The 22,128-nt window shown below is 41.5% G+C and overlaps 1 protein-coding gene across 2 annotated transcripts in view; it reads right to left on the bottom strand.

Moving 5' to 3' along the window:
- Positions 1 to 22,128, bottom strand: part of LOC133577912 (netrin receptor UNC5D-like) — a 771,105-nt gene that overhangs the window by 31,713 nt on the left and 717,264 nt on the right. For both annotated transcript variants that reach the window (XM_061932037.1, XM_061932038.1), the window contains 2 exons: positions 7,121 to 7,351; positions 5,727 to 5,876 (listed from right to left, as the gene is read on the bottom strand). In XM_061932037.1, coding sequence (XP_061788021.1) covers positions 5,727 to 5,876; positions 7,121 to 7,351 — 381 coding nt within the window. The remainder of the gene's footprint in view (positions 1 to 5,726; positions 5,877 to 7,120; positions 7,352 to 22,128) is intronic.

Genomic DNA, 22,128 nt, shown 5'->3' on the forward strand with positions numbered 1-22,128 from the left:
TTTTCGCTAACTGCTTATTTGCTATTACTTTTACCATCATATTTGTACATGTCATATTTGCTGATGTTGCTCTATTGTTGTTGTTGTTGTTGTTTGCTGTTGTTGTTTTTGTCTCTCTGTCTAATCCCCCTCTTGTCCCCACAATTTCCCCCTCTGTCTTCTTTTTTTTTCTCTTTCTATCCCCTCCTGCTCCGGCCCGGCTGCACTAAATGATAATATAAATACATTTAATAAAGTCAAATACAAATAAGGCAACAAGAGAAGTATCCTACACTTCTCTTTTGTAAAGTAAATCTGAACAGCCGACATGGGCATCTACATCAACTATATGATTTGCCTGAGAAGCTGGACAGGACACACAAAAAAATAAATAAATAAATAAATAAATAAATAAATATACTCAAGTAAAAGTAAAAGTAAGTTGCGTTAAAACTACTCTTAGAAGTACAATTTATCCCAAAAGTTACTCAAGTAGATGTAACGGAGTAAATGTAGCGCGTTACTACCCACCTCTGTTTAGGGGACCTCTGACGGTATGGGGACAAAAAAACAGGTCCCCTAAAGGGAAACCTTTTTAAATGATAATTAATGATAAGTTAATGATAAGTTATTTTAGGCATGTGCTTACTAACAACAAAGATGACTAATTAATTCCATCCATCCATCCATTTTCTACCGCTTGTCCCTTTCGGGGTTGCGGGGGGGTGCTGGAGCCTGTCTCAGCTGCATTCGGGCGGAAAACATTTATTTACACTGCAACTGTGCTGCTCATTCAGCGGTTAGAAAATCTTTAGTAAATTAGTAAATCTGAACAGCCGACATGGGCATCTACATCAACTATATGATTTGCCTGAGAAGCTGGACAGGACATAAAAAAAAAAAAAAAAAAAAAAAAAAAAAAAAGATTATCATTACTGCCACAAGTGGTGGAAAAGTGTACTACAACTGATTTTTTTTTTTTTTACAAAAAAACGTGCTGAGGGTCCAAAAAAAAAAAAAAAAAAAAAAAAAAAAAAAAAAAAAAGACCCCGGGCCACACTTTGGACACCCCTGCCATAAAGCTGCTATATGGAAAAGGGTGACAAAAGTATTGGGACGGCTACGGGGAATTTTTTTGTTTTGTTTTTGTGCATTGGTGAGGTCAGAGGTCCCACATTCAGTGCACTGGCAAGAGAAAAAGGCTTCTTCTAAGTGTTCCCACAATTGTCCTCAATGAAGATTGAGGCACGCCTGGAACGGAGGAGGGACACACTGCTCAGGTAATCAGCCAGACATCATTACAGGAAGAAAAAAAAAAAAAAAAAGGGTCCATCCTGCGGGGCCAACGAGGAGCTGTAATGGATGAATCATCATCCTTCAGACGGCGACACAGGAGAGCGTCCTCGTCTTGCAGCTCAAATAGCGTCTCCCGCCGCGGCTGAAGAAGCCTCCTTGGTATTCCGCAGACACCGGCGTGAGCTAATTGTGCTAATAGAACAGTCGCTGCGGGTTGAACTTCGCCCGGCAGAGTGGAACATGGCGCCTATAGACTGTGAGTGTGTGTGATCTCCTGCTGTGTCCCTGCTTTCAATCATACAGAGAGAACCGTCTAATGGAAACACAGACAAGATGAAGATAACTCCAACAGTGGGGGGTGATAGTGGACTGAAGCACATATGGTGGACACATTTTGGACTGATGGTGGATTGATGGTAGACTAGTAGTGGACTACTGCGATGAGGTGGCGACTTGTCCAGGGTGTACCCCGCCTTCCGCCCGATTGTAGCTGAGATAGGCTCCAGTGCCCCCCGCGACCCCGTAGGGAATAAGCGGTAGAAAATGGATGGATGGATGGATAGTAGTGGACTAATGGTGGACTGATGGTGGACAGATACTAGACGAATGGTGGACAGATTGTGGACTGGTGGTGGACTGATGGTGGACAGATGCTAGACTGACTGTGGACAGATAACGGACTGACGGTGGACAGATTCTGGACTGATTGTGGAGTGATGATGGACTGATGGTGGACAGATGATAGACTGACTGTGGACAGATGGTGGACTGATGGTGGACTGACTGTGGACAGATGGTGGACTGACTGTGGACAGATGGTGGACAGGTGGTGGACTGATGGTGGACATATACTAGACTGATGATGGGCTATGTGGGTTGATTGGGGTTTGATGATTAATTAATGTTGGACAGATGGTGGACAGATGGTGGATTGACTGTGGACAGATGGTGGACTGACTGTGGACAGATTCTGGACTGATTGTCGACAGATGGTGGACTGACTGTGGACAGATGGTGGACTATGTGGTTTGATTGGGGATTGATGATGGATTAATAGTGGACAGATGGTGGACTGGTGGTGGACTGATGGTGGACATATACTAAACTGATGATGGACTATGTGGTTTGATTGGGGATTGATGATGGATTAATGCTGGACAGATTGTGGACTGGTGGTGACTGATGGTGGATAGATGATGGACTGACTGTGGACGGGTGGTGGACTGATGGTGGACTGACTGTGGACGGGTGGTGGACTGATGGTGGACTCTGTGGTTTGATTGGGGATGGTGATGGATTAATAGTGGACAGATGGTGGACTGGTGGTGGACTGATGGTGGACATATACTAAACTGATGATGGACTATGTGGTTTGATTGGGGATTGATGATGGATTAATGCTGGACTGATTGTGGAGTGATGATGGACTGATGGTGGACAGATGATAGACTGACTGTGGACAGATGGTGGACTGATGGTGGACTGACTGTGGACAGATGGTGGACTGACTGTGGACAGATGGTGGACAGGTGGTGGACTGATGGTGGACATATACTAGACTGATGATGGGCTATGTGGCTTGATTGGGGTTTGATGATTAATTAACGTTGGACAGATGGTGGACAGATGGTGGATTGACTGTGGACAGATGGTAGACTGACTGTGGACAGATTCTGGACTGATTGTCGACAGATGGTGGACTGACTGTGGACAGACTGTGGACAGATGGTGGACTATGTGGTTTGATTGGGGATTGATGATGGATTAATGGTGGACTGGTGGTGGACTATGTGGTTTGATTGGGGATTGATGATGGATTAATACTGGACTGGTAGTGGACTGGTAGTGGACTGATGGTGGATAGGTGGTGGACAGATGGTGGACTGATGGTGGACTGGTAGTGGACAGATTTTGGACTTATGGTGGACAAATACTAGACTGATGGTGGACTCGTAGTGGATTGATGATGGATTAATGGTGTACAGATGGCGGACTGGTGGTGGACACATACTAGACTGATGGTGGGCTATGTGGCTTGATTGGGGTTTGATGATTAATTAATGTTGGACAGATGGTGGACAGATGGTGGATTGACTGTGGACAGATGGTGGACTGACTGTGGACAGATTCTGGACTGATTGTCGACAGATGGTGGACTGACTGTGGACAGACTGTGGACAGATGGTGGACTATGTGGTTTGATTGGGGATTGATGATGGATTAATGGTGGACTGGTGGTGGACTATGTGGTTTGATTGGGGATTGATGATGGATTAATACTGGACTGGTAGTGGACTGATGGTGGACAGATGGTGGACTGATGGTGGACTGGTAGTGGACAGATTTTGGACTTATGGTGGACAAATACTAGACTGATGGTGGACTCGTAGTGGATTGATGATGGATTAATGGTGTACAGATGGCGGACTGGTGGTGGACACATACTAGACTGATGATGGGCTATGTGGCTTGATTGGGGTTTGATGATTAATTAATGTTGGACAGATGGTGGACAGATGGTGGATTGACTGTGGACAGATGGTGGACTGACTGTGGACAGATTCTGGACTGATTGTCGACAGATGGTGGACTGACTGTGGACAGACTGTGGACAGATGGTGGACTATGTGGTTTGATTGGGGATTGATGATGGATTAATGGTGGACTGGTGGTGGACTATGTGGTTTGATTGGGGATTGATGATGGATTAATACTGGACTGGTAGTGGACTGGTAGTGGACTGATGGTGGATAGGTGGTGGACAGATGGTGGACTGATGGTGGACTGGTAGTGGACAGATTTTGGACTTATGGTGGACAAATACTAGACTGATGGTGGACTCGTAGTGGATTGATGATGGATTAATGGTGTACAGATGGCGGACTGGTGGTGGACACATACTAGACTGATGGTGGGCTATGTGGCTTGATTGGGGTTTGATGATTAATTAATGTTGGACAGATGGTGGACAGATGGTGGATTGACTGTGGACAGATGGTGGACTGACTGTGGACAGATTCTGGACTGATTGTCGACAGATGGTGGACTGACTGTGGACAGACTGTGGACAGATGGTGGACTATGTGGTTTGATTGGGGATTGATGATGGATTAATAGTGGACAGATGGTGGACTGGTGGTGGACTGATGGTGGACATATACTAAACTGATGATGGACTATGTGGTTTGATTGGGGATTGATGATGGATTAATGCTGGACAGATTGTGGACTGGTGGTGACTGATGGTGGATAGATGATGGACTGACTGTGGACGGGTGGTGGACTGATGGTGGACTGACTGTGGACGGGTGGTGGACTGATGGTGGACTCTGTGGTTTGATTGGGGATGGTGATGGATTAATGGTGGACTGGTGGTGGACTATGTGGTTTGATTGGGGATTGATGATGGATTAATACTGGACTGGTAGTGGACTGATGGTGGATAGGTGGTGGACAGATGGTGGACTGATGGTGGACTGGTAGTGGACAGATTTTGGACTTATGGTGGACAAATACTAGACTGATGGTGGACTCGTAGTGGATTGATGATGGATTAATGGTGTACAGATGGCGGACTGGTGGTGGACACATACTAGACTGATGGTGGACTGGTAGTAGATTGATGGTGGACTGTTAGTAGATTGATGGTGGACTGGTGGTGGACAGATTTTGGACAGATGGTGGACAGATACTAGACTGATGGTGGCCTGGTGATGGATTAATGGTGGACAGATTGTGGACTGGTGGTGGACAGATTCTAAACCGATAGCAGACTGATGGTGGACAGATGGTGTACTGAAGGATAGATGGTGGGCTGATGGTGAACTAATGCTGGAGAGGTGGTGGACAGATGAACAGGTGGTGGACAGATTTTGGATAAATGGTGGAGTGTACTGATGAACAATACCACAGATTTTCTTTCCAATTCAATATCAGGTAACATTGTGGCTGATATCAGCGATACTTTGTGCAAATATACCCAATGTGTCTGGTAGAATTGAAAAAGTGGTGTATTTTAAGTCTCGCTGCTTCGCCACTTTAGGCATACATTTTTGCGCTTAAGAAACTTCTCCATGACTTTAGCTCTACACTTCTTCTGTTTGTTTGATATTGTCATTACTGCCACAGGTGGTGGAAAAGTGTACTGCAACTGAGTGCCCATACGGCCCACAGCTGAGAAACAAGATATGTTTTGGCGGCTATGGGGGGGCCCTACGGTTGAGGAATACTGATTCAGACAAAAAGATTCCAATAATTTAGTCACTTTATATTATGTTCCTGTTAATTACATACATGATCTCAAATAACTAAAGTATCAAAAGTATCGATATGTTGGTTTGAGAATCGATATTTCAGTATCGATCCACACATCACTAGTGGCTTAATGGTGGACAGATGGTGGTCTGGATCAATGGTGGTCAGACGGTGGTCAGATTGTGGTCAGTGTGTACCTGGCAGGTGGTGAAAGGCTTGATGCTCCACAACAGCTGTGGGATGTCCTGGATGGACACCTGCAGGCTTAACATGTTGCCCCTGAACATCAACACTTTGGGCTCCTCCAGGAGTCGCCCGCCTCGACCACGCTCACCCGCCGTCACCTCCTGGGGGCGCCAGAAGAACAGGAAGGGTGGACACCTTCAGAAAACTTCATAATAAAATGTAATGTGTTGTGTGTTAAACAGGTCATGTGTTTTCTCTTTTTGATGATATATAATAATGAATTATAATCTAAACTCAACACATAAGTGTGTTATTAAATGTGTCATTAATTTATTTAATGTAAGATTAAATTTCATTATTTAATCATTTAATTATTATCTAATGGTTTAATTAAATATTTCACAATTTAACTGATCATCTCACAAATTAACTATGGATTTTATAATTTCATGATTTATTTACTGACTTATGAATTAATGACACATTTAAGTAATTATTTAAATATGTATTTATTTAGAAAATGGATGGATGGATGTAATTTATCCCATTTCACCCATTCAGCCATCAAAGTCAGTGGGCGGATCTTAATAGCTGATTGGACTAAATTTGTGTTAGCCCCGCCCATTGTGTCTGACCAATTACAATAAATGACACACGTGTTAATGAATAAATAAATGATTATAAATAATGACGATAAATATTGATTAGATGTATTATTAGATTGTAAAATAATTAAAGAAATCATCAAATAATCGATTAAATCATGAAATAATAAAATCAATAAATAATTGAGTGATTAAATAATTTAATAAAAATTGAATAAATAATGTATTAATCATTTATAATAAATAAATAAATGTACTTTGAGATTAAATAAACACATTTATATATTTAATTGAAACAATAATAAATGAAGGAATTATTCAAAGATGTTATTTATGTGTAAAATGTTGTCCCATCTGCATATATAGTTGGGTAGGTAGTGGGGCGGTAGATACTGACATTATTGCTACCACATTATTAGCCACGTCAAAATGGTTTTAAATCCTAAAGCCAACACAGATCTAGGAAAAAAAGCATTCAGCTTTGCTGCTCCCTGGTCATGGAATGACATCCAGACAGATCTGGATCTGAGGCTACCAGAATTGATCACTTTGGGGGAGTTTAAGTCCATTTTAAAAGGTCGAGAAACCAGTTCTCTTGGGAAATGTACTTGCTTTTAAATTGAATTATTAATCGTTTAAAATTATTTTTGACCTGTTGTGGTATGTAATTAATATTGTAACTTTGTTTGTGCCGTCCTCTTTGTCAGGTCGCTCTTGAAAAATAGATTTTAATCTCAATGAGTCTTTACCTGGTTAAATAAAGGAAATTGATTGATTGATTGATTGAAATCCGTGGTCACCTGGAAAGCGTGCGGCGTGTCGTCCACACAGTAGACCGTGAGGACGAAGCCCAAAGGGTTCCTGGGATCGGGGCTCCCGAAGGCGGCCAGTCGCAGGCGCTTGGCAGCGTCGTGGCTCAGTGGCTCCCCCACCAGGGCGTAGCGTCCGGGCTGCTCCAGCAGGACGTGGCACCTTTGGGCCTCCAGCAGACAGTAGCAGGACGTGCACTCCTCGTGCACGCACATCACTTCCTGCGGGAGGAGAGCGGATGTGAGACCACATTGCTACCGTGTGACATCCTGATGACGAGGCGCAACGGTTGGTGCAAATGTTCGCGCCTGCACGGCAAAGACGAGCGGGAGTGGAAGGAATGACGACGTGTCACAGGGTAGTTAACTCGGTGAGTGGGTGTTACTTACCTGAGTGAAGATGCCCCCCCCCCCTTACTGCAAACACTAAAATGACACTACTGTAAAAACCTTTATTTGTGCAGTTACGGTTTTTAAGTTATTCCAAATTCTGACAAGTGGTGTAATTCTGCCACCCCGACCTCGACAAAATCTCCCCGAACGTGTTGAAATCGTTTGTGCTGCAAAATTCTTTTGAGTTGAGTTTATTTGGAACATGCAAGCATACAACATGATACATCACAATTTCCGATTTCTCTTTTCAACATGTTCGAAAAGAGGTAGGAAGAAGCAGAGCTTATTTAATCCTACCCCTTTTCTTTTACATAACAGCTGCTAAAACTTTTGTTCTCAATTTATTCACAATATACTCCATAAGTAATCACAATAAAAAATTAAAGCTGCAAGCAGCGATGGACGGGACCGACTTTGACGGCACATAAAATCCAAACCAGAGCAGTAATTAAAACTCTTTGGTCAACTTTTAATCAGAAGGGTTCAATCTCTCTCCTGTGCTAGTTTGAAGCCGACACGACAAACGCGCTCAGAGGAGATGTTTGAAAAAAGGTGACCGGTTTTTACAAAACTTTTGTTTTGAAGGGGGAATTGCAAACTTCCTGTTGATTTTTGCTGGGGGTTGTCAATATATGACATGTAGGTCTAAGTGAGACCGACATCGAGGTTTTTGTTTCATGTCTCTAATACATTCCTCCTGGAAGTTACAGGCAGTTTTGTCTGAGTTTTCTTCCTACGAGCAGTTGTGTCTGTGTTTTCTTCCTAGGGGGCGCTAGATCGCAATTTTGAGTTTTTTTTTTATTAGATCGCAATTTTTGCCAGTCCTGATGTGTGTGTCCAGTTTGGTGAGTTTTGAAGCATGTTAAGGGGGTCAAATTACAGCTCAAAGAGGCAAAAGTGACTGTTTTTAGTAAACTTTTGTTTTGAAGGGGGAATTGCCAACTTCCTGTTGATTTTTGCTGAAGGATGTCAATGTATGAAATCTAGGTCTAAGTCAGACCTACATTTCTCTACGATATTCCTACCGGAAGTTACAAGCAGTTTTGTCTGTGTTTTTTCCTAGGGGGCGCTAGAGCGCAATTTTGAGTTTTGGGGTTTGGTTTTTTGATTAGATGGCAATTTTCGCCAGTCCTGATGCGTGGTGAGTTTTGAAGCATGTTTAAGGGGGTCAAATTACAGCTGAAAGAGGCGGCGGAATAATAATAGTTTGTTGAGTTTGAGTTTATTTGGAACATGCAAGCATACAACATGATACATCACAATTTCCGATTTCTCTTTTCAACATGTTCGAAAAGAGGTAGGAAGAAGCAGAGCTTATTTAATCCTACCCCTTTTCTTTTACATAACAGCTGCTAAAACTTTTGTTCTCAATTTATTCACAATATACTCCATAAGTAATCACAATAAAAAATTAAAGCTGCAAGCAGCGATGAACAGGACCGACTTTGACGGCACATAAAATCCAAACCAGAGCAGTAATTAAAACTCTTTGGTCAACTTTTAATCAGAAGGGTTCAATCTCTCTCCTGTGCTAGTTTGAAGCCGACACGACAAACGCGCTCAGAGGAGATGTTTGAAAGAAGGTGACCGGTTTTTACAAAACTTTTGTTTTGAAGGGGGAATTGCAAACTTCCTGTTGATTTTTGCTGGGGGTTGTCAATATATGACATGTAGGTCTAAGTGAGACCGACATCGAGGTTTTTGTTTCATGTCTCTAATACATTCCTCCTGGAAGTTACAGGCAGTTTTGTCTGAGTTTTCTTCCTACGAGCAGTTGTGTCTGTGTTTTCTTCCTAGGGGGCGCTAGATCGCAATTTTGAGTTTTTTTTTTTATTAGATCGCAATTTTTGCCAGTCCTGATGTGTGTGTCCAGTTTGGTGAGTTTTGAAGCATGTTAAGGGGGTCAAATTACAGCTCAAAGAGGCAAAAGTGACTGTTTTTAGTAAACTTTTGTTTTGAAGGGGGAATTGCCAACTTCCTGTTGATTTTTGCTGAAGGATGTCAATGTATGAAATCTAGGTCTAAGTCAGACCTACATTTCTCTACGATATTCCTACCGGAAGTTACAAGCAGTTTTGTCTGTGTTTTTTCCTAGGGGGCGCTAGAGCGCAATTTTGAGTTTTGGGGTTTGGTTTTTTGATTAGATGGCAATTTTCGCCAGTCCTGATGCGTGGTGAGTTTTGAAGCATGTTTAAGGGGGTCAAATTACAGCTGAAAGAGGCGGCGGAATAATAATAATAAAACGCACAAAATACAATAGGGTCCTCTGTCCCAAAGGGACATTGCGGTCCCTAATACATAAATAAATAATAATTGGTGAAGTAAGTTATATTTCATATGATGAGATGAGTAAGATTATTTTGAGAATGAATGAATGGATGGATGAAATACATTCAGGATGTTTATCATGGTTCTTCTTCTTTGTACTTTGTAAACACTTTAAGTTTGAATAGTTTCTTGAAGTGGATCATATTTGTACATTGTTTGATTGCTTTGCTTAATCCATTCCATAATTCAATTCCACATACCGATATACTAAAGGTCTTAAGTGTTGTACGTGCATACAAATGTTTTAAATTATATTTTTCTCTAAGATTATATTTCTCCTCTTTTTTTTGAGAAGAATTGTTGTATATTCTTGGGCAGCAGATTATAGTTTGCTTTGTGTATCATTTTAGCTGTTTGCAAATTCACTATGTTGTGGAATTTCAGTATCTTTTGATTCAATAAATAAAGGATTTGTATGTTCTCCATATCCAACATTATGTTTTATTCTAACTGATCTTTTTTGTAACACCGTTAAAGGGGAACATTATCACAATTTCAGAAGGGTTAAAACCATTAATATCCCTAAAAAAAGCTTCAAAGTGCCTGATTTTAACCATCATTATATATACACCCGTCCATTTTCCTGTGACGTCACACAGTGATGCCAATACAAACAAACATGGCGGATAGAACAGCAAGATATAGCGACATTAGCTCGGATTCAGACTCGGATTTCAGTGGTTTAAGCGATTCAACAGATTACGCATGTATTGAAACGGATGGTTGTAGTGTGGAGGCAGGTAGCGAAAACGAAATTGAAGAAGAAACTGAAGCTATTGAGCCATATCGGTTTGAACCGTATGCAAGCGAAACCGACGAAAACGACACAACAGCCAGCGACACGGGAGAAAGCGAGGACGAATTCGGCGATCGCCTTCTAACCAACGATTGGTATGTGTTTGTTTGGCATTAAAGGAAACTAACAACTATGAACTAGGTTTACAGCATATGAAATACATTTGGCAACAACATGCACTTTGAGAGTGCAGACAGCCCATTTCAGGCGCGCTAAGAACATATATATTTCCACGATTTCAGCACTCAGGTTAACCATACCTAAATAGACACAAAATACTGCATCCGAATGTACTCGAATGATTGAAAAAAATAAATGTTTTTAAGCTAAATTACTGGTAAACACAGTTTATGTATAATAATTTACATAAAACCGCGAGTAATGAATAAAGTTTTCATCAATTAATATATTCTGTAGACATACCCTCATCCGCTCTCTTTTCCTGAAAGCTATCTGTCCAGTTCTTGCCATCTCTGTCGTAGCATAGCTTTCGTCGGTAAAGTGTGCGGAACAAACGACTGACCATTTCGTCGGCTTTCCCCACAGCCTCGTATTTTAAACAAATTCCGTCCAATTTCTTGCCACTTTCGCATCTTTGGGCCACTGGTGCAACTTGAATCCGTCCCTGTTCGTGTTGTTACACCCTCCGACAACACACCGACGAAAGTGAGAAAATGGCGGATTGCTTCCCGATGTGACGTCACAACGTGACGTCATCGCTCCAAGAGCGAATAATAGAAAGGCGTTTAATTCGCCACAATTCACCCATTTAGAGTTCGGAAATCGGTTAAAAAAAATATGGTCTTTTTTCTGCAACATCAAGGTATATATTGATGCTTACCGTATTTTCCGCACTATAAGGCGCACCTAAAAACCACAAATTTTCTCAAAAGCTGACAGTGCGCCTTATAACCCGGTGCACTTTATATATGGATAAATATTAAGATTCATTTTCATAAAGTTTAGGTCTCGCAACTACGGTAAACAGCCGCCATCTTTTTTCCCCGTAGAAGAAGCGCGCGGTGCATGCTGGGATATGTGACGTTTCATTTCCATTTGTGTGTTTATGTAAAGACCCCAAAATGGCTCCTATTAAGTGTGTTGTCTGTCTAATTATAAATAATGCAGACGAGGCGTGTTAACTGAGTTCTCAACGTTTACTCACAGCGTGCTCATAACCACATTCTAACTGCCAGCATACAACAACGCTTCTCAGGGCTACCGCGCATGCTCGTAACTATCGTTGCATGCTGGGTAGTGTAGTTGTTATATTTGCTAGCTCATAACAGCACATTGAGAGACACGCTTACGCGCTTAATTCAATACTCGCCGTCATTCCGGGTGGATTGACAAAAGACCTCCAGCCGCTAGATATTGGTGTCAACAGGGCATTCGAAGCTAGACTGCTAACTGCGTGGGAACAATGGATGACAGAAGGCGAACACACCTTCACTAAGACGAGGAGGCAGCGCCAGACGACGCCAACATCTGCCAGTGGATCGTAAATTTGCCCAACTTTTCACTTCGGACACCGAAGACGAAGGATTTACGAATGAAGAATAACTTCAGAAAGTGAGCGCTATGTTTATTTTGTGTGTTGTGACATTAACGTTCGAGCAACATTATGTTGCTATTGCTCTGCACTATTTTGAATTTTACTATGTTTGTGATTGCACATTTGCGTACATTTTGGGAGTGAACAGAGTTGTTAGAACGCTGGTTTTTAATATATTATTAAAGTTTGACTGACCTATCTGACTGTTTTTTCGACATTCCCTTTAGCGCAGCGTAGGCGCGGCTTATAGTCCGGGGCGGCTTATTGGTGGACAAAGTTATGAAATATGCCATTCATTGAAGGTGCGGCTAATAATCCGGTGCGCCTTATAGTGCGGAAAAAACGGTACATAGGTCTGGTGATAATGTTCCCCTTTAATGAATGAAGTGTACTTTTGTAATTATTTCCCCATATTTCTACACAATAACTCAGATATGGTAACACTAGCGAGCAGTAGAGAATATGAAGTGATCATGTTTTTCCTTATTCATTATTGATGTGTTTCTTGCTACTTTATGTTGTCTATTTTCTACATGAGATTTCCAGTTCAATTTATCATCAATCATTATACCTAGTGTATAGCTTTTGTGGAGCTATTATAGTTTTTTATGTTATTAATTATGTTTGATTATTCATAACCAGCTCCCGACCCCGTCTTGTTCTTCTAAGTCTCATTTGCAAGTATTACAAAGTAGACTTTGCACGCAGTTGCAATTCTGAGACGTTAGGTGGCAGTAGTGTTGCCATTAAGCTGAATCGAGTCTTTTGTTGCAACCTAAAACGTGTTCATACTGTAGGTATTTGACTTAGTACACACCAGCTGTTGTAATTTTCATTAACAAATTGGGAGGTGTCAAAAATCGCCATGTAGAATCACTAATGCTAATCAGTAGCATGTATATGGCGCACTCAATGTAAATTAGCATCAAGCTAGTGGAGCTTTGCTGTTGGGGGAATGGATGTGACCATGATGCTTTATCAGTATCATGCTTCAAACCTCGCTTTGAAAAGCTGCGAATGGCAAAACATGCTAAATGTAGCCGTTAATCCTAACTTCCAGCCCCCCACTTTGACAAAATCTCCCCAAACGTGTTGTATTCGTTTGTGCTGCAACATTTTTTGGTGTAGCTCTTATAGTTTTTTTATGTTATCAATAATGCCTGATTATTATTATTGTTCTTCTAAGTCTCATTTGCAAGTATTACATAGTAGACTTCGCATGCAGTTGCAATTCTGAGACGTTAGATGGCAGTAGTGTATAGGCTACGATGTGTTGCCATCAATCTGAATATAGTCTTTTGTTGCACCCTAAAATGTGTCTATACTGTAAGTATTTTACTTATTAGACATCAGCTGTTGTGGTTTTTACTAACAAATTTGGAGGCGTTAAATGCGAATGCTAATCAGTAGCATGTATATGGCGCATCCAATGTAAATTAACATCGAGCTAGTGGAGCTTTGCTGTTTGGGGATGTGGGGGTACCTTCCAGGGGTACGGTGTGCTGCAAACATTTTTGGTGTAGCTATTATAGTTTTTTAATGTTATTAATAATGTTTGATTATTATTATAGTTCTTCTAAGTCTCATTTGCAAGTATTACATAGTAGACTTGGCGTGCAGTTGCAATTCTGAGACGTTAGATGTCAGTAGTATATAGGCTACGATGTGTTGCCATCAATCTGAATATAGTCTTTTGTTGCACCCTAAAATGTGTCTATACTGTAAGTATTTTACTTATTAGACATCAGCTGTTGTAGTTTTTACTAACAAATTTGGAGGCGTTAAATGCGAATGCTAATCAGTAGCATGTATATGGCGCATCCAATGTAAATTAACATCGAGCTAGTGGAGCTTTGCTGTTTGGGGATGTGGGGGTACCTTCCAGGGGTACGGTGTGCTGCAAACATTTTTGGTGTAGCTATTATAGTTTTTTAATGTTATTGATAATGTTTGATTATTATTATAGTTCTTCTAAGTCTCATTTGCAAGTATTACATAGTAGACTTCGCATGCAGTTGCAATTCTGAGACGTTAGATGTCAGTAGTATATAGGCTACGATGTGTTGCCATCAATCTGAATATAGTCTTGTGTTGCACCCTAAAACGTGTCTATACTGTAAGTATTTTACTTATTAGACATCAGCTCTTGTAGTTTTTATTAACAAATTTGGAGGCGTTAAATGCGAATGCTAATCAGTAGCATGTATATGGCGCATCCAATGTAAATTAACATCGAGCTAGTGGAGCTTTGCTGTTTGGGGATGTGGGGGTACCCTCCAGGGGTACGGTGTGCTGCAAACATTTTTGGTGTAGCTATTATAGTTTTTTAATGTTATTAATAATGTTTGATTATTATTATAGTTCTTCTAAGTCTCATTTGCAAGTATTACATAGTAGACTTCGCATGCAGTTGCAATTCTGAGACGTTAGATGGCAGTAGTGTATAGGCTACGATGTGTTGCCATCAATCTGAATATAGTCTTTTGTTGCACCCTAAAATGTGTCTATACTGTAAGTATTTTACTTATTAGACATCAGCTGTTGTAGTTTTTACTAACAAATTTGGAGGCGTTAAATGCGAATGCTAATCAGTAGCATGTATATGGCGCATCCAATGTAAATTAACATCGAGCTAGTGGAGCTTTGCTGTTTGGTGATGTGGGGGTACCTTCCAGGGGTACGGTGTGCTGCAAACATTTTTGGTGTAGCTATTATAGTTTTTTAATGTTATTAATAATGTTTGATTATTATTATAGTTCTTCTAAGTCTCATTTGCAAGTATTACATAGTAGACTTCGCATGCAGTTGCAATTCTGAGACGTTAGATGGCAGTAGTGTATAGGCTACGATGTGTTGCCATCAATCTGAATATAGTCTTTTGTTGCACCCTAAAACGTGTCTATACTGTAAGTATTTTACTTATTAGACATCAGCTCTTGTAGTTTTTATTAACAAATTTGGAGGCGTTAAATGCGAATGCTAATCAGTAGCATGTACATAGCGCATCCAATGTAAATTAGCATCGAGCTAGTGGAGCTTTGCTGTTTGGGAGTGTCGGGGGGCGGGGTACCCTCCGGGGGTACAATGCAATGCCAGGGGCACGATGTGCTGCAAAAATTTTTGTGTTGCTATTATAGTTTTTTTATGTTATTACCGTATTTTTCGGACTAAAAGTCGCAGTTTTTTTCATAGTTTGGCCGGGGATGCGACTTATACTCAGGAGCGACCTATGTGTGAAATTATTAACACATTACCGTAAAATATAAAATAATATTATTTAGCTCATTCACGTAAGAGACTAGACGTATAAGATTTCATCGGATTCAGCGATTAGGAGTGACAGATTGTTTGGTAAACGTATAGCATGTTCTATATGTTATAGTTATTTGAATGACTCTTACCATAATATGTTACGTTAACATACCAGTTGGTTATTTATGCCTCATATAACGTACACTTATTCAGCCTGTTGTTCACTATTCTTTACTTTAAGTTGCCTTTCAAATGTCTATTCTTGGTGTTGGGTTTTATCAAATACATTTCCCCCAAACATGCGACTTATACTCCAGTGCGACTTATATATTTTTTCCTTCTTTATTATGCATTTTCGGCCGGTGCGACTTATACTCCGGAGCGACTTATACTCCGAAAAATACGGTAATAATGCCTGATTATTATTATAGTTCTTCTAAGTCTCATTTGCAAGTATTACATAGTAGACTTGGCGCGCAGTTGCAATTCTGAGACGTTAGATGGCAGTAGTGTATAGGCTACGATGTGTTGCCATCAATCTGAATCTAGTCTTTTGTTGCACCCTAAAACGTGTTTATACTGTAAACATTTTACTTATTAGACACCAGTTGATTAGCATTAGCATTTAACACCTCCAAATTTGTTAATGAAAACTACAACAGCTGGTGTCTAACAAGCAAAATACTTACAGTATAAACACGTTTTAGGGTGCAACAAAAAACTAGCTCCAGCCGCTGTATAAATACTTTGATTCATTTTTGTTTTGTAGGTGAAAGTGTTTTATGCATCGAGTTAATGTTGCTGATCAATTTGAATTCATTGTTTTTGTCAGTGTGTGAATGGGTGAATGTGGAAATAGTGTCAAAGCGCTTTGAGTTCCTTAAAAAAGGTAGAAAAGCGCTATACAAGTATAACACATTTACATTTTATTTTTTATTTATTGAGTTTATTTAATTTTATTTCTCAGTATCAAATGGTCGAAATGTCTTTATATTTTAAATAAGGATTACATTTTTTTCAGGCAAATTGATGCACTTTAAAAAATAGTGTTAATAAAGTTATTGTAAATGGATCCTTATTTCTTTCTTTTTTTTGTCAATGTTAATCAGGACACAATATTATGCAGAGGTGAACTTTTATAGACAAATAATACTATTTATAGTTGCACGAGAAAGTGGGGGGGTGGATGGCGGCATGACAGAAAATAATTGAGGAGTGCTGCTTGGGTGCTTGTTTCCTCGCCAAGTGTTTGAACAGACCGAGCCTGCAAGGGGAACAAAAGGTATGGAAATACGGCAAGTCTGATTTTTATGTACACCGACACCCGGTAGTTCTGGAAAATAATTGACTACCCGCCCCGACTCTGGAGTCTCCCTTTCCCTTTCGTGGGCCAAGATGGCGACTGTTGATCGCGTGCGCCTTCAAGCCGCAGTCGGGAATTGGTGAAGTCGCCAGACGGAAGAAACGTTAAAAGCGGCGAGGGAATGAAAGTGATGAGGCGCCGGTTATGTTAGCGATGCTAATTCCGGAGATTTTCCGTTACGTAAGACTCGGTCTTCATTTTTTCACAGCGACATATGTCAGAGTTGCAACTCGCCCTGAACCCGCCGCCATCTTGTCACCCCCCCCCTCGCAGCGGAGCAGCCGGCGGTGACGGATGCGTCTTTTGATCGGTCCCTTTTGTGCGAGACGTGGGCTGGCAAATTACATCTGTGTAAATGTCACGCAGCTTGAAAGGAGCCGGCCAGGGGAAGAAGTCGAGCCCCTCGGAGGTCACCGTAACACCCCCGCGCCATCCAGCGCCGTCTCCCCCCAAAGTCTCCCTGATGAGGTCAGTCCAACAATAAAAGAGCATCTCGGACACTTCCGCCCTGCCGAGTCAAAGATGGAGGGTGTCGGGGTGGGGAATGATTCCTGACAGCTGTCACAGGAAGTTGTCGTCACGTGACGTGGAGCGGGTCAAAGGTCACCGCGGTGCGTTAAAAAAAAAAAAAGGTCTATTCCGCCTGCAGCCGCGTCGTTCTTCAAAACGTCGCTAGGAGCCGAACTCCTAATTTCAGTGACTGATAGTCGTCATTTGCATGCACGCTGACATTTGTTCCGGAAGCATGACGGCGCGGGCCGGATTTATGCGGCGAATGACGGATGCGGGCTGACAGCTCCGAAATCAGATGTGCGCGAGCGTGACGACGGGTTTCAGCCATACTTGCCAACCCTCCCGATTTTCCCGGGAGACTCCCGAATTTCAGTGCCCCTCCTGAAAATATCCCGGGGCAACCATTCTCCCGAATTTTTTCCGATTTCCACCCGGACAACAATATTGGGGGCGTGCCTTAAAGGCTCTGCCTTTAGCGTCCTCTCTCACCTGAAACCTTCACCCCTTAACAGCCGCATGCTGTCCAGGCGTCCGCTTTTCCTCCACATAAACAGCGTGCCGGCCCAGTCACATAACAATGTAGCGTTGGACGGGTTTAACAATGGTCTTTACTCGAACATGTGAAGAAATGCTGACACGTTGTTTGATCTTTTAACCGGTTTAATAATAACGTTAATTTCAAGCACACACACGCACACAAGTGAATGCAAGTCATACTTGGTCAACAGCCATACAGGTCACACCGACGGAAGCCGTATAAACAACTTTAACACTGTTACAAACAGTGTTGGGACTAACGCGTTAGTGTAACGCCGTTAGTTTCGGCGGTAACTAGTAATCTAACGCGTTATTTTTTATATTCAGTAACTCAGTTACTGTTACTACATGATGTGTTACTACATAAAAAATAACGTAAAATAACGCAGTATCGGCTAGAAACAGATGATCTGCGGTGCGGTGTTGTCCTTCTGAATCTCTTGTGCATATTTGCCAACCTTGAGACCTCCGATTTCGGGAGGTGGGAGGGGTGGAGGGTGGGGGCGTGGTCGGGGGTGGGGGCGTGGTTAAGAGGGGAGGAGTATATTGACAGCTAGAATTCACCAAGTCAAGAATTTCATACATATATATATATATATATATATATATGTCTTAATAAGGTTATCCAAAAAATAGTGCTCGATACTGTAGTAGAGCGCAATATATGTATGTGTGGGGAAAAAAAATCACAAGACTATTTCATCTCTACAGGCCTGTTTCATGAGGGGGGGTACCCTCAATCGTCAGGAGATTTTAATGGGAGCATTCGCATACCATGGTTTATATAGGGCACAGAGTGGGTGGGTACAGGCTGGCCTAGGGGCGTGGTGATTGGCTCATGTGTTACCTAGGAGGTGTTTCCGTCTATGGCGGCATGTTGTTACAATTTCGCTGCGCTTGTTGAGGGATGACAGGTCTGGACGGTAAATAATAAACAGTTTCTCTTTCAAGCATAGGTTGCATCTTTTATTACCACTATTGTAAGGTGTGCTGGATGCAAGAATTTGCCATGTTATTGAATATTCAACATTATTGTCTTTGAGGTCCCAAATGTGTTTGCTGAGTTCTGTGGTATTTCGCAGGTTTTTGTTCCTGAAAGAGGCCTTGTGGTTGTTCCATCTGGTTTTGAATTCACCCTCGGTTAATCCTACATATGTGTCGGATGTGTTAATGTCCTTGCGTATTACCTTAGATTGGTAGACAACTGATGTTTGTAAGCACCCCCCGTTGAGAGGGCAATCAGGTTTCTTTCGACAGTTACATAATACATTCAATAATGTTGAATATTCAATAACATGGCAAATTCTTGCATCCAGCACACCTTACAATAGTGGTAATAAAAGATGCAACCTATGCTTGAAAGAGAAACTGTTTATTATTTACCGTCCAGACCTGTCATCCCTCAACAAGCGCAGCGAAATTGTAACAACATGCCGCCATAGACGGAAACACCTCCTAGGTAACACATGAGCCAATCACCACGCCCCTAGGCCAGCCTGTACCCACCCACTCTGTGCCCTATATAAACCATGGTATGCGAATGCTCCCATTAAAATCTCCTGACGATTGAGGGTACCCCCCCTCATGAAACAGGCCTGTAGAGATGAAATAGTCTTGTGATTTTTTTCCCCACACATACATATATATATATATATATATCCTGAAAATATGCAAACAAAACTGTGTTTAGATAATTGATGCTTCAAACTTGCATAAATAAATCTTAAGGAATATAACATAACTTGGCTTCTGAGAGCTTCAAAATGTAATGAATAAAATGCTAAAGTTGTTGATAAACAAGCAATTATTTTAATAATTAAATATGGTCATTTTAAATGAATCATTATGATAACTTAAAATGAATGATTTCAAATATGTTTATTTTAATTCTATGGCTGGATGTAAAAAGGAGTCAGAAAAAATACAAATAAAAAGACAATTAATTTTGATGTTTTTAGAAAAATATAAATTTGTTCTATTTTATCCACTAGCGACGCTGAGATCATTATTCATGCGTTCGTTACGTCTCGTCTCGACTATTGTAACGTATTATTTTCGGGTCTCCCTATGTCTAGCATTAAAAAATTACAGTTGGTACAAAATGCGGCTGCTAGACTTTTGACAAGAACAAGAAAGTTTGATCATATTACGCCTATACTGGCTCACCTGCACTGGCTTCCTGTGCACTTAAGATGTGACTTTAAGGTTTTACTACTTACGTATAAAATACTGCACGGTCTAGCTCCGTCCTATCTTGTCGATTGCATTGTACCATATGTCCCGGCAAGAAATCTGCGTTCAAAGAACTCCGGCTTATTAGTGATTCCCAGAGCCCAAAAAAAGTCTGCGGGCTATAGAGCGTTTTCTATTCGGGCTCCAGTACTATGGAATGCCCTCCCGGTAACAATTAGAGATGCTACCTCAGTAGAAGCATTTAAGTCCCATCTTAAAACTCATTTGTATACTCTAGCCTTTAAATAGCCCCCCTGTTAGACCAGTTGATCTGCCGTTTCTTTTCTTTTCTCCTCTGCTCCCCTTTTCCTTGAGGGGGGGGGGGGGGGGGGGGGGGGGGGGGGGGGGCACAGGTCCGGTGGCCATGGATGAAGTGCTGGCTGTTCAGAGTCGGGACCCGGGGTGGACCGCTCGCCTGTGCATCGGCAGGGAACATCTCTGCGCTGCTGACCCGTCTCCGCTCGGGATGGTGTCCTGCTGGCCCCACTATGGACTGGACTCTTACTATTATGTTGGATCCACTATGGACTGGACTCTCACAATATTATGTCAGACCCACTCGACATCCATTGCTTTCGGTCTCCCCTAGAGGGGGGGGGTTACCCACATATGCGGTCCTCTCCAAGGTTTCTCATAGTCATTCACATCGACGTCCCACTGGGGTGAGTTTTTCCTTGCCCGTATGTGGGCTTTGTACCGAGGATGTCGTTGTGGCTTGTGCAGCCCTTTGAGACACTTGTGATTTAGGGCTGTATAAATAAAGATTGATTGATTGATTGATTGATAGTAAAAATGTATTTTGTTTTTTTTGTTTTTTTTAAATTAATAAATATATTTATTTTTAGGTAAGATAAACATAATAATACAATTTGTCTCTAGTATGGATGATTTGGTTCTTGTCACCCTGTTGTCCTCCCGTTGTGAAAAAAGGCTGTCCTCACTCAGGTCCGCATGGAGCTGGAGGCCACCTCCAGCTCCGGCTGAAAATCGGGAGATTTTCGGGAGAATATTTGTCCCGGGAGTTTTTCGGGAAAGGCGCTGAATTTCGGGAGTCTCCCGGAAAATTCGGGAGGGTTGGCAAGTATGCTCTTGTGTCACAAGCGGAGGCGCGCTCTGTGTGTGTCTGGGTGTGGGGAGGGGAGGGGAGGGTTAGGGGAGGGGTAGCGCGCTATACAACGTAAACCGTTGACCAACCAAAAAGTAACCACAGAACACTAGTGTTCTGTGGTTACTTTTTGGTTGGCCAAGCGGACATGACGACAGGCTGTCCTCACTCAAGTCCGCACGGACCTGGGGCGTGCCTTAAGTCCGGCTGGAAATCGAGAGAAATTCGGGAGAATGGGGAGAGGCACTGAAATTCGAGAGGGTTGGCAAGTATGAGATATTCTCACTTCTTTTCTTTTGTCGAACCCAAAGAAAAGAACATTTTAGTTAAATGTAAGTTGTGTCTTGGATCAAAGATCCCGTCTACTGCCCAAAACAAGAATTAAAATCTGCCTGGTTAGGCTTTGTGTATGTCGCGTGTGCCTTCCTTAGGTGAAGCCAGGTTTACAGCTATGTTGTTATTATGCTGTTTGTTACTTATGTATGTTATGTTGCAGCTATTTAAAATAGTTGTGTCAATTTGTTCTGGCCTGAACTAAATTGGCCCTTTGAAACATATCTTTGTCTTTGTGTGTTGTATGTAGACCACATTGCTTAGCAGAGTTCAGTGATGCAGATGCATGTCAAGTTGATCAACACATTGTATTATTCTCCAGTGCAATAACAGTACTGAAATGAAGGCTAAAAGGGCATTAATGAGAGCTTTAAAAAAAAAAAAAAAAAAAAAAAAAAGGAACTAAATAGTTACTTTTCACAGTAATGCATTACTTTTTAGTGTAAGTAACTGAGTTAGTTTTGAAATAAAGGAACTAGTAACTGTAACTAGTTACTGGTTTTCAGTAACTAACCCAACACTGGTTACAAATATGCACCACACTGTGAACCCACACCAAACAAGAATGACAAACACGTTTCGGGAGAACATC

This window comes from Nerophis lumbriciformis, linkage group LG39, assembly GCF_033978685.3.
Source record: "Nerophis lumbriciformis linkage group LG39, RoL_Nlum_v2.1, whole genome shotgun sequence".
NCBI classification, from domain to species: Eukaryota; Metazoa; Chordata; class Actinopteri; order Syngnathiformes; family Syngnathidae; genus Nerophis; species Nerophis lumbriciformis.